Source organism: Canis lupus, chromosome 1 (assembly GCF_011100685.1).
Source record: "Canis lupus familiaris isolate Mischka breed German Shepherd chromosome 1, alternate assembly UU_Cfam_GSD_1.0, whole genome shotgun sequence".
Lineage (NCBI taxonomy): Eukaryota > Metazoa > Chordata > Mammalia > Carnivora > Canidae > Canis > Canis lupus.
The window spans coordinates 17,069,170-17,082,653 of NC_049222.1; the positions used below are offsets into that span (position 1 = coordinate 17,069,170).

The 13,484-nt window shown below is 46.7% G+C and overlaps 1 protein-coding gene across 1 annotated transcript; it reads right to left on the minus strand.

Moving 5' to 3' along the window:
- Positions 1-234: 234 nt before the first annotated feature.
- On the minus strand, positions 235-12,946 carry GRP (gastrin releasing peptide). Its single transcript, XM_038525572.1, has 3 exons — positions 12,808-12,946; positions 7,474-7,716; positions 235-594 (listed from the first exon to the last, which is right to left on the minus strand). Exons 1-3 carry the CDS (start codon positions 12,944-12,946, stop codon positions 536-538), a joined length of 441 nt encoding a protein of 146 aa, XP_038381500.1. The 3' UTR covers positions 235-535.
- Between the last annotated feature and the right edge of the window lie 538 nt (positions 12,947-13,484).

The following is a 13,484-nucleotide window of genomic DNA, read 5'->3' on the forward strand; positions in this document are numbered from 1 at the left end:
CCTTGCTTCTCTCTCTCTCCCTTTCCCCTCACTCATGCTCTCTCTCACTCTCACTCTCAAATATATAAATAAAATATCTTAAACATTAATTCCCCAAAACAATGAAGGGAGAGTTAAAAATCCAGTCTATCTTCATCAGTGAGCACACAAGTTCATTATCAAGCTGTTTTGTTTGTTATCTCTGCTGCATCCTTTCATTTGGAATTGAAATAAGAGAACTATCTGCCCTTTGGATAAGGTGCTTAGGTTTTTTATTGTGAATGGTAACAGGTTGGGGGCTGGAGTCTAATGGACAAATAGCTTAGATGTAAAGAGCATTGATTGGAAGACTCTTTATGGACAATTATTCACGGCAAACAAGTTCAAAGCAGAAGATGCTGCTTGAAAATTATGGATTTGGTTGAAAGATACAAGAATAGTTAAGTGTTTTGCACAAAGGGAATCTTGTTGATGATCCAGTATAATCGATGACTGTAGAACATAGTCTCTTAAGGGTTTTGCTTTGCTTCTTTGAGAGAGGCTGTTGCTGTCCATGTTAATTCCGCGGGGGGTTTCTTCCCTCAGGTTGAGAACCTGAAGCAGAGAGTCCGCCAACTTAAAAAATATTAAAAAGAGGAAAGCAAACAGTTAGCGATACCTAAGTCTCATGCTAAAGGCAAATACATTCCCCCACAAACCATCAGCATCACTTGGGAGCTTATTAGAAAAGCAAATTCTTAGGTCTACCCCCGACCTACTGAGTTAGAAACTCTGGGTGGGGGGAGCCCAGCGATCTGGCCTTTCAGAAGTCCTCCAGGTGATTCTGAGTCTGTTCATGCTGGAGAACCACAGTTCTCTAACGAGAGACAGAAAGAGAGAGACAGAGAGAGACAGAGAGACAGAAACAAACTGACTTCCTCTTTTTTCTGGAGCTGCTCTATGTTTGGCTCTCTTTGTTTCATTAGCTGAACTTGTATCCTGATAGGACTATTCAGGTATATACATATATTTTAAATATTTCATCCATTTATTCATGAGAGACAGAGAGAAAAAGAGAGAGGCAGAGACACAGGCAGAGGGAGAAGCAGACCCCCGCTGAGCAGGGAGCCCGATGTGGGACTTGATCCAGGACCCTGGGATCATGCCCTGAGCTGAAGGCAGACACTCAACCACTGAGCCACCCAGGTGCCCCTCATTCAGGTATATTTTGACCACAGTTGGAAATTAAATGTATGATCACCGGGAATTTGTTACTCAAGTGCCAGCTTGGTAGGGGGGCCCTTAGCGAATATGGAATCTTAATTCTTACTTTGTTTAGTTTGGCAACGCCTCATTGCACAAATCAAAGCTAGTTTATGAATCACAGGATGACACATTACGAAGCTCGGACTGTAAGTGGTAGTAGCATGCAACTTGGGAACAGGAGCTAATTTGGATTTCCGCCAGTTGTAAATTTATTGTGGCTTGCTTGTTATGGCTTCTGCTCAAATTCAGACTGAAGAAAGAATGAGTAGTTGTAATGTTAAAATATGTCTTTGTTCCCCATATAGCACCCTATCTATGGGGAAATGAGAAAATGCTTTTCAACCAGACTGGAGCTTATTACACTTTCCAAGGTTCTCTGGCAATTCAGGTTCCCCAATGGCCAGACCCGCCATTTGTTTCTAATAAAGGAGTTACTTAGGCGAGTTATTATTACCTGCTCTGTGACTCAACTGCTTTGGCAAGGTGCTAATAAGGCCAGGGACTGAGGCTCAATTCCCACACAGACTAATTAGTTTTGCTTTTCTCCATGTAACCTGGACTGCACTGTTAAGGGTCACCAGCCTGCCTGAAGATGCTTCCATCCATCTTGCAATATAGGCCAGTGCTCATAAAAGGGGCCAGTGGAGGATGTGGGCAAGGATCCGTGAAGCCCCTACACTGGCTCAAAATATTGAATCTGAGCTGTTTGGCTCAAGGGAATGGAAGTAAAGCTACAAGGAAAAAGTAAAGGTAACCGAGGAAGATCAAGGAGCCAGAGGCAAGAGGGAGGGGTCCGTTATGGTGGGGGGAGCTATACTGGAGGTGGGGGTGACTTCACTCTGATCCTTCAGAGGAAATGTCAGGGTGATCAGAGACTTTTTAGTTATTCTCAATTACATATTGCTGTTTTTCCTACATTTGGAACTTCCTCTGGAGTGTTTCACACATGAAGAAATAAAACCTTTCTATTCTCAATGCTGATTTGACGGGACAGTGGGAGCCATCCCTTAAAAGTGAGGGCAAACTTGTATTTTTACTTCCTTCCTGTAACACCCTCCGCAATGCACTCCCTAGGCCCCTTTCTTCTTGTCCACTGAATAAAAGAAAACACACACACACACACACACACAAGGCTGCAAAGAACAATGCTCTAAATTACAAAAGGAACCCAAAGGTCAACTTCAAACTTCCTTGAAACTCAAGACAATCCATAGCCACATCTAGTATTATGTTTTCAGTACTGGGGCTGACCTAAACACTGTTTCATGTGCTAGAAACCATAGGGTAAAAGTTCCATCAATTTTTTGTGATAAGGGTACAGTTAAAAGATTAGGTTAACCTTGAAAATGATTGGCCATAATTGCTAATAAAGTTCTGGAGCTCTTCTGCCATGATTATAGTAGTCTAGTTTCAGTGCACATTTACACAAACCTTTCCTGAATTAAGTAAATATCTTTGTCACCAAAACATGAAGATGCTCAGAGTTTCTGACTACAGCTCTGGGAGATCTGGCGACAGGACTTCATGTTTTATGACTAAAATGGGAGAGGAGAGCATATGTGCACAGTTTTTAATTTTAAGAAAAGTCCTTCAGCCTTTGAAAATTCCTGCTGCTACTTCTGGCAATGCTCAGCTAAGTTATTAAACCTCGTCCTAACATTGAGCAATATATGGATTTCTAATAGAACCATTCTCTTGGTATTCCCTCTTTGTGAATAAGAAAACTAGAAGATGCTTTCAATTTGCATGTCAACATTGTTTCACTAAGATGGAGTTTCCAAACAAGAAGAGTGATAAACCCTTTCCGTCTGTGCAACAACTATACAATGGTTGAATTTTTTCATATTGCTGGGAAATATATCCAAAAGAACGGTACCAATGTGTGCAATAGTTAATTATTCGACTTGAGATGGAACATAACGTGGGAGATCGGGGTGGCTCAGTCAGTTGGGCACCCAACTCTTGGTTTCCACTCAGCTCATGATCACAGGGTCGAGGGATTGAGCCTGACAAGGGGTTCATGCTCAGTGAAGTCTCTTTCCCCTCTCATTCTGACCCTCATGCTGCTCATGTGACCTCTCTCTCTCAAATAAATAAAGTAAAATCTTAAAAAAAAAAAGGAATAAAATGGGATGGGTCATCAAAGCTTATAGAAGGAATAAAAACAAAACATAAAAAGATAGAGTAGAAAATTGAGGTCTGATTATTAAAAGATAGCTTTTTCCCCCCTGCATCACATGAAAACAGAAACACTGTCCCCTTGAAACACTCACTCTTTGTGACTGCCCACTCAGGCCACCTCACACTATGACCACTCAGTGATTATTTTGGAGCTATTCTTTCATACTTGGCTTCTCAGCTTACAGAATATTCTTCTGAATATGACAGAAAATTTTTGATTTTTAAGGAAGGAGCTGAATCTTTTAAAAAGACCTATTTATTTATTTGAGCAAGAGACAGAGAAGCAGAGGGAGAGAGAATCTCAAGTAGACTCCCCGCTGAGTGCAGAGCCTGATGTGGCTCTTGAGCCCAGGACCCTGACATCATGACCTGAACTGAAATTAAGAGTCGGATGCTTAACCGACTGAGCTACTCAGGTGCCCCGGGAGCTGAATTTTTTTCAATCTCAAATTTATGCAGATCCAGGGTTAGAGGAATAAAGTAACTCAAAGTGGATATTGCAGTTTCACTCAAATAGGAATGAGTTAGGGATGCCTGAGTGGCTCAGTGGTCCAAGAGCATCTGCCTTTGGCTCAGATCATGATCCTGGGGTCCTGGGATTGAGTTCCACAGCGAGCTCCCCTCAGGGAGCCTACTTCTCCCTCCCCCCATGTCTGTGCCTTTCTCTGTGTGTCTGTCATGAATAAATAAATAAAAGCTTTTTTTTAAAAAAAAAAGGAATGAGTGATGAGTGTAAGTCCATTTCCGTGTTTATAAAGTTGCTTTAGGGAGTTTTGTGGCAGTGATCATTGTTACTCCTCAGACAAAGGAGAAGGCACTGCTGTTGGACATCCACGCAGTAAGTCCATAAAGTCACCTGATCAAGAAAAGGCTTCAGTCAGGGGCTGGGAAGTCAATCCTAAATTCCCGGAGCCCTCAGAGACCTGTAATCCACCAACAAAGAAGTGAGCTGGTTGTGACCCCAATAATACAGATGTGGGTAAGAGAATCACTCGGGGCTTTGTACAAAGTTGCTACTTATTTCCGTATCGGTTGGCTTAATCCAGATTTTCTTTCTGAATAAAGGCTCCTAGAGATTTTTCTCCCTAGGTGCTTAATGCAACAAGTGAACTTTGCATTTGTGTTTGGCATAGAGAATCCACAGTAGACCAAAGTGCAGTGAAACACAGAGAAGCCAGCGAGGCTTGGCAAAGCCAGCCCTGCATCTCTGCAAAGGGCCCATCAGTCAAAGAGTTAATCACCGTGAAGGAGTGAAGGCGCCAGCTCCCCAAGCTCGGTGAGTGAAACGCAGTATTATTCTGGTCAGAAACCGTGAGGAGGGCAGCCCAGGTGGCTCAGTGGTTTAGCCTGCCTTCAGCTCAGGGCCTGATCCTGGAGACCCGGGATCGAGTCCCATGTCGGGCTCCCTGCATAGAGCCTGCTTCTCTCTCTCTCCCCCTCTCTCTCTCTGTGTCTCTCATAAATAAATAAATAAAATCTTAAAAAAAAAAAAAAAGAAACCATGAGGAGCAAGGCTACTACTAGATCCCACATCCTTCATATTTAGGATCCACAAGGACTCTCTCGTTCCCCAGGAGATGCTTTGTGTGGCCCCAGACTGTCCATGGAGAGACGTGGGCTCCTATCCTGCTCTCACCAGTGAAAAGCTATGTGACTTGTCTCAGTTTACTCATGTGTGAAACGGGGAGAATGATAGAATTTTCTTGAATCTTCCTCCTTTTTTAAAATTTTTAAAAAAGATTTTTTTTATTTATTCATGAGACACACCCAGAGAGAGGCAGAGACATAGGCAGAGGGAGAAGCAGGCTCCATGCGGGGAGCCTGACATGGGACTTGACCCCGGGACTCAACCGCTGAGCCACCCAGGCGTCCCTTGAATCTTTCTCCTAATACTGCTGTGAGCATGAACAGAGAAAAGTGAAGGTGAACTGCATTGCCTGGTACTTGGATTATGGTAATCACTCAATAAAAGCAGCCATCCTTAGTATTACTAGAATTGTGATTATTGTTTTTGCTTTTTATATCAATTTTGTGGAAACTTCTTAAAGGTTAATGAGAATCACTTCATTTTCTGTTGCTTTGCTTTCTTCCTATACATTTTATTCTCTCTTCCATCATCTTTATTCTCTCTTCCATCCCATTTACTCTTTGTACCTAAGCAATGCCCATTTGGTATAATTCCTTCTCCCTCTTTTCTACGAGACACTATACCAAAAAAAAAAAAAAATCAGTTGATTAGATGTGTTCATCAAGTTTTAAAATATTATGTGAGACCCAAACTAAGTAATCTTAGAACAAATATAAAGAAGTGCTCCTCTGCATAGAAGGTAGCAAACCAGAATGTTCTCTTCTAAAAGTGTATGTGAATAGCCCCCTCCACTAGTGCTCATCAAAAACAAACATAGGGCACATCCCAGAGGCAAGGGAAACAAAAGCAAAAATGAACTATCGGGACTTCATCAACATAAAAAGCTTCTGCACAGCAAAAACAGTCAACACAATTAAAAGAAGGCAGCCTGTGGAATGGGAGAAGATATTTGAAATGTCTTATCAGGGGATTCCTGGGTGGCTCAGTGGTTTAGCGCCTGCCTTCGGCCCAGGGCATGATCCTGGAGGCCCCAGGATCGAGTCCCGCGTTGGGCTCCCTGCATGAAGCCTGCTTCTCCCTCTGCCTGTGTTTCTGCCTCTTTCTCTCTCTCTGTGTCTCTCATGAATAAAAAAATAAATAAATCTTTTTAAAAAATGAAATGTCTTATCAGATAAAGGGTTAGTATCCAAAATCTATAAAGAACTCATGAAACTCAACGCTCAAAAACCAAATAATCCGGTTAAGAAATGGGCAGAAGACATAAATAGACACTTTTCCAAAGAAGACATGCAGATGGCTGACAGACACATGAAAAGATGCTCAATATCAGTCATCACCAGAGAAATACAAATCAAAACCACAATGAGATACCACCTCACACACATCAGAACGGCTAAAATTAGTAACACAAGAAACAACAGGTGCCTGTGAGGATGAGGAAGGGGAACCCTCCTACATTGTTGGTGGGAATGCAAACCGGTGCAGCCACTCTGGAAAACAGTGTGGACTTTCCTCAAAAGTTAAAAATAGAACTACCCTACGACCCAGTAATTGCATTACTAGGTATTTACCCAAAAGATATAAAATTGCAGATTTGAAGGGACACCTGCGCCATGATGTTTATATAAGCAATACCAACAATAGCTAAACTATGGAGAGAGCTCAAATATTCATCAACTGATGAATGGATAAAGAAGATATGGAATATTACTCAGCCATCAAAAATGAAATCTTGCCATTTGCAACAACGTGGATGGTGCCTGAGTGTACTACGCTAAGTGAAATTAGTCACAGAAAAACAAATATATGATTTCACTCATATGTGGAATTTAAGAAACAAGACAGATGAACGTATGGGAAGGTGGAAAAAGGAGAGAGGAAACAAACCATAAGAGACTCTTAATGGTGGAGAACAAACTGAGGACTGATGGAGGGAGGTGAGTGGGGGATGGGCTAGATGGGTGAAGGGGATTAAGGAGGGCACTGGCCATGAGCACCAAGGGTTGTATGTAAGTGATGAATCACTGACTTCTACTCCCGAAACCAATATTGCACTGTATGCTAACTAACTAAAATTTAAATAAAAATCAAAACAAACAAACATAGGGAGAGACTCAAATAATCTCTGGCCTCACTTTCAAAAAATTCTGGGAGGGCCTGGTTGGTGGGTTAAAAAAAAAAATCCCTTCAATGCACAATCACTAATAAGCATGATAACTAATAAAACTCCTAAATTGGAGTTTGGAACCAATATCCTCTTGATTTGCTGAGAATAAAAATCATCTATTATGTTGAAATTAGACGGGGAAGCGCCTACTCATTTCTCAGCGTGTATTGGTGTCAGCCTAGTTAAGTGGCTCTGAAGGCTTGCACAATTTTATTCTTCTCAGCTCCAACCTAACCTTCCAGCTCTCCCCCAAACACCTCCACCCTTCACCCCATCCCACCCCGTTCCCACTCTCCCACCCAGTGTGTTATACCTTCACGAGTTGGACCTATGACTTTAAAGTTGCTGTCATCCTGGTAATCCCAAGCAGACTGGCGAATGCCCAGGGGCTCCCTCTGAGGTGTCTGATGGCTCCTGGTCCCCTTTGCTTCCATGAGGCTTAGTAAATTCCTTGCAGCTTCTTCCCACCGGATGTACCCCTGCAGCTGCTGCTTCAGGCTCCCTTCCTCATAAACATATGGGGACTCTCTGGTGCTCTTTTTCCCCATTAGGTGCCCTGTGAAAAGAAACACAAAACCAAAATATGACCATTGAACCCAGGGGAACTCATAAACAAGAAATTTCAAAGGACACCAGTTAGGTGTCTACAGCTTCCTCCCAAGCGCAGAATAAATAGCATTTAATTCTCAGAAGTTACTTCATCAATAACTGATCTATTTTGCTCCCTGTCCAACATGTGCAGTAAGTTGGACAAAATTTATAACCGCAACCCAGGGGCCCTGGGGTTGGTCCCAGCACCTCTGCTAACCAGCGAGGAGACCTCTGCCAAGTTTTGAGCATCTCCAGTCCTCAATTTTCTCAACTCTAAAATGAACGGGTCAGACTGGATGAAAACTAAGGAACCTTCCATACCTAAAATATTGCCACCAATTCTGCGTGCACTAAATTCTATTCCCAGCTGAATGACAGAGGTTAAACGTCTTCCTCAATCACTTCTGAATTGCTGCTGCAAAGAAGAGTCTTGCTGCTTTTCTTGGTGTGATTAAAAAAAGATGTTGGTTTCCTCTGTTCTCTAATACAAATAAATGTGCCAAAGGAATTTTTCATTTAAACTTTCTTAGAATTTTAGCTGAGACTGAATCTAGGAATTGTCACCTAGAAATTCATTTGCCGAGTATGTAATGAAAAACGAGGTGAAAACAAGTTCTGAGTAACACTTTTCAGTCACAGAAGTGCAGAATTTTCTCCTAGATGTCTAAAAGGGTCAGTCAAACTCCACCAATGGGTCCAGGGATGGACACTGCTATATAAAGGAATAAAAGTTGCTGCGCAAGAGGCCAGGCCACTAAAAACGTGGACATTCATGTATGTAAGTGGGAAAAGCCACAGTGTCAGAAGTGGGTGTGGAATTCAAGGTCTTCATTCTTAATGCCTTAGCCCCTTGCTAATAATGCTCACATTATTTTATTTACTTTCCTCCGTGGTTTTTTTCCTCCCCATCTCTCAGCACTTGCATTTTATAGTACTTTTAAGCTCCTGATACTCGTAAAACTATGATACTTTTGATTTAAAGCTCATAAGGAAAGAAAGCTCTTGGTGATTCCAATGTTGTCTGGCATTAGATATATTTAAGCAAACATTGCGGGAATAATGGGAATAATGTTGGACAGACCATGGCTACTGAAAATGACAAGACCTCTGGCCACCACCAGAGGAGCCCTCACCAGGACTTTACTGTTGGCGTCTGTTTACAGGACGTTCCATTTGGTCTACTCCACAATAAGTTCGATGCAGAGGAGACTTGTCAAAGGTCACCCACGTGTAAGCAAAGATTCTAGAATTAAAATCAGCGCACAGTCCAGACTCTACTATATTATACTGCTGTGAAGTGTCTTTGAACTTCCAAAAAATATAAGGCAGGTAGAAATCACTCTGGGGTCTGCAGTAAGGGTAAGGTCAACAAAAGGCTTTCTAATGTTATAAAAAGGAATAGAGGTGATATATCAGTGTATCACGACTCATTATGTGACTCAGAAAAAAATTTTTTTTCTTTTGAAGATTCTATTGATTTGAGAAAGAGATTATGAGCAGAGGGGAAGGGCAGAGGAGAAGCAGACTCCGCACTGAGCAGGGAGCCTGGTGTGGGACTCGATCCCAAGACGTCCGGATCATGACCTGAGCTGAAGGCAGACATTCAACAGACTGAGCCACCCAGCCACCTTCTGACTTAGAAAAATTAATTCTGTGAGTCCTGGGGAGCCTGCCTGACAATGAGGTTTTCCTACATTGCCATGTGAGCACTTGTCAAGTCACTTATGACATGACACTTCACACAATTTCAAGACCCTACAGAGGACACAGCCCCAGCTGCAAGACTGGAATCCTGAAGGACTGGCTCCTCACTTGTCTGCTTGGTCAACTTGGTGCCCGGATATCCATGAAATCACCTTGCTTTTAGCCATAACAGTGATTATGTTGCACAACTTCTCAGGAAGCACTGAAGGATTTGGCTTTATTTCTACGGAGTAAATTGAATCATGATAATGGGAAAGCAGGATTAGAACCTGATGCTACAGTAATGACCTTGGTCACTCTTCCCTTCCCTCACTGCTCTCATCTAATTAGGACACTACAGATGAGAAAGGTGTTATCCCCAATGAAGCAGAGGGGCCATGGAGACGTTTTTACAAATAAGATCTTCATTTTTGTCACACTGGAATAATTTGGTGGACCTTTGTAAAACGGGAAGACAAAGTAATCCTCCATCCTGTGATTGATTTAACGTAGTTCCTTGTGACAGTGTACGTATCTGCATATTTGGTGGGTGGGTGCTGGTCAGGCTCTCATCCCTGGATCCACAGACTGACTGGTCATTAAGGAAAGTGCACCATCTATGGCATCCCAGGGAACACACTGTCTGGGTCCTATTTCACTTTGGAGCTGGCAACTACCAACCAAATAAACGTCTCCATGGCAACACGGATGATCTGCCCACTTCCTCTTTTCCCATCCTCGTTTGTTATGTGTCCGTATCATAGTAATAGAGATCTCCGCCTAGACAAAAGACAGGCTCTTGAAAAAATAAATAAATAAAAGCTTGCCCAGAAGTTAAAAAAAAAAAAAAAAAGGCTTTTGTCCTTTTTAATCACTTCAAAATACCACAAACACAGCAGGCTGGAAACATAAATGAATTTTCTTAAGCTCAAAATTTGAAGATCACCTCAACTGAGGAAAATATCCATTAAAACATAGAGACATCAAGTGTTGAACTCTTCTGAGGGCGAGTTTTTCTGGAGTGATCCAGAAACTACGTTTCACAGTCTCTGGGGTAGCATTCCCATGGAAAGCCATTCTGCGGCTGAACCTGGGTGTTTCAGAATTCAACCTGCTACAACATAGGTGACATCAGTGTCACGACTGGAAGCATTTCCTGGGAGCAGTGGGGACAGTTACCAGTAGTAGTGTTGACCTATATTTTCATATCTATATTTTGCACAAACAAAACATTACCATAAACATCAAGCCAGACAAGAATTTAAGTTTTCCATCTGTTAACTTGCTTTCCATTGCCACACCATGCTTCTCTCAGCTGCAAGAAGCAATTCCCTTAACAAACCTGCAAATTTGTGCTGACAGCTTGGACAGCAATATGTAGCTTTCGGTTGATATAATTGAAACTAAACTGCATGTCTTCCGTGATTGAGGAGGACAGGCATTTACTTAGGAGAGTGGAAAGCTAAATTTAAAATCTAACAACATCATTCATGCTTATGAGTGGTGCTCAGATTCCCAGAGATAGACGTCTCTGCAAAGCAAACTTTTCCTCAATCGCCATGTTATTTTAGACCAAACTGATTTTCTACTTCACCTTCCTCTGTCTCTTGTTCTCCACCATCTCTGCACAGCCAGCCAAGAGAGAAAAAGGGGAAAGAGTGCGTTCCAGAACAAATAGGAAAGTGAGAAAATTGGGGGTTGCCACTGGTTGGTATGCTCCTGGATGAGGAACGCCCAAGGGTGTTTCACCACCAGAGCCCCTAAACACGCGGGGATGGGACAGATGTGTTGGAGAACTACAGCAATCAGGGTTGGCCTGCCTCAAAAACAACACGATTCTCCTCCCCATATGACTCTCTTGTCCTGCTTTTGGCCTGCAAGGGCTGCCTTATAATATGTCTTTTTAATCCAAAAAGATGGATGAGGGAAAAGAGATTGGAAACCTGGGAGTTTCGTTCCACCTTCCTAGGCCACCGGCTGGTGGCTGGACTAGACACTGGTCACTTGGTCTAAATTCCCAGAAGTCCTTTTAAAGCATCAATTCTAGGTTCAGCTTCTACTTTCTAAATATCCTTCTCTCTTCAAGGGTGGGGGGGCTTTTCATCTCCACCCATCCCAACCTCTCTTCTCCAAGCCCCGGGGCTGGGTTCTCAGTGTCCCCTCGGAGATCACAAATACCCGCACCCCTGCGGCCTCCAAGACTCGGCAAAAGGTTCTGTTAGCCGGTTCTGTTAGCCGTGCTGAAGACTAACCCGCTGCAACCCGGAGTTCTGGATTCCTCTGCCAAAGCATATGCAGCACAGAGGAGCAGAGCACGGGACAGCTGCGCCTCACCTCTTCCCATAAATGCGTCCTGGTCCTCACACCATCTGTGACTCGGCTGGTACTTGGATTAGCAAGTATCTTCCCAATACACCGTCGCCCCCTCTGAGTAGATGGTTAAGGAAGAGAGGACCGCACCCCACCCGCACCACCGCCACCCCTTAAGTCGCTTTGGGATCGACCTGCTTCCCCGGGAAGAGTTGGAGCTGTCGCGGCCGGCTAGGTGGGGAGGCTTCCGAGCAAGCTGGACGCTTTGCACTGGGCACCGGAGGCTCTGCTGGCGGGGGGGCGAGCCCCTGGGTGACGCTGGGTGGGCCCAGGTGGCGGGCCCCTACCCCCACCCCCGCCGGCCAGCAGTAGCGGGAAAGCTGGGGGGTCGCGTCCTCCCCTGGGTCGGACGTGAGGGCAGAGGGAAGGGGGAAGGAGCGGGGAGGCCGCAGATCTCGACAGACGGAGGACAGCGGGGTCTGGGGGGCCCGAGAGGCTCCGGCGTGGGCGGGGGGGGGGGGCGCTCCCCGAGCCCGAGAGAGGGATGGAGGGAGGGCTGGGCAAAGGGGCAGGGGAGAGGGAATGTTCGCAGGCGGAAGGACTGGGGGAGTCCAGGAGAGCCGCGGCCGAGGGGCGGCGGCGGGCCCCAGGACCGGCTCCCACACCTGTGGCTTCGCGCGGCGCCCGGGGCGCAGCCCGCATCCGGCTCCCCGCGGGCGGAATCCCGGGGCTCCCGGACGCGCTCGGGGACCCCCCTGCCCGCGGCGTTCAAGGACAGAGCCGTGCGAGGCGAGGCTACCGCCCGGCTGGCCGAAGCAGGTGTGGGGTGGGTGCGGAGGGCGGGTTGGCGGGTTCGGGGAGCTGCGCCCTCCCGGGTGCCCGAGCGGGGAAGGAGCTCCCGGCAGCCCGAGGCTGCTCAGGGACCGACGGCTTCCCGGGACCCGCGAGGGGCGGGGGGCGGCGGCGGCGGCGTGGATCTTTGGGAGGACGCAGATGAAGGGTCGCGGCGGAGCCCTCCCCCAGCCGGGGTCCCGCCGAGGACTGGAGCGCGCGGGACACTCACCCACCGCCCAGTGGTTGCCGCGCGGGTACATCTTGTCCAGCACCGTGCCCTGGCCCCCCGGCACCGGGGCGGCGGGGCCCCGGGGCGCCTGGCAGAGGACCAGCGCCAGCAGGACGAGCGGGAGCTCGCGGCCGCGCATGGTCCGGGCGGGAAGCGCTGGAGCGCGGAGGCCGGCGGAGCGCGCTCTCCCCTCGGAGCGCGGGCGCGAGGAGCGGGACCCGGGGAGCGCCGCCGGTGCCGCCGCAGCGCCGCGAGGCCCCGACTTTATAGGCAGCCCGGGCGGGGGTGGGGCTGGGGGGGTCTTCTCCCGCGGCCCCGAGCGCTCTGACGTCTCCCCGCAGCGAGCCGGGGCGCTGGGACAGCAGTCCCCGAAAATCATCCATCTTCCGGCCCAGAGTGGGGGGTGCGGGGTAAGGCCGTGCGCACTGCCCCTCCCGACCTTCCCCTAGCCCTGTCCGCCCGGCCCACGGTGGATTCATGCGGCCCATCTCGACGCCCCGGCTCCGGCCCCACGGCCCCGAGCTCCACCCCGGCCCCACCCGGGGTTCACCGGGTGAGCTGCCTTCGGATCCTGCGACCCCGCGGGCGACCCCAGGGGGTGGGCAGGGAGGAGTTGGGGCGGGGGGGAGGAGCACGGAGGAAAGATGCTTTCAGGCTGGGCTTTGGGATGCTCACCC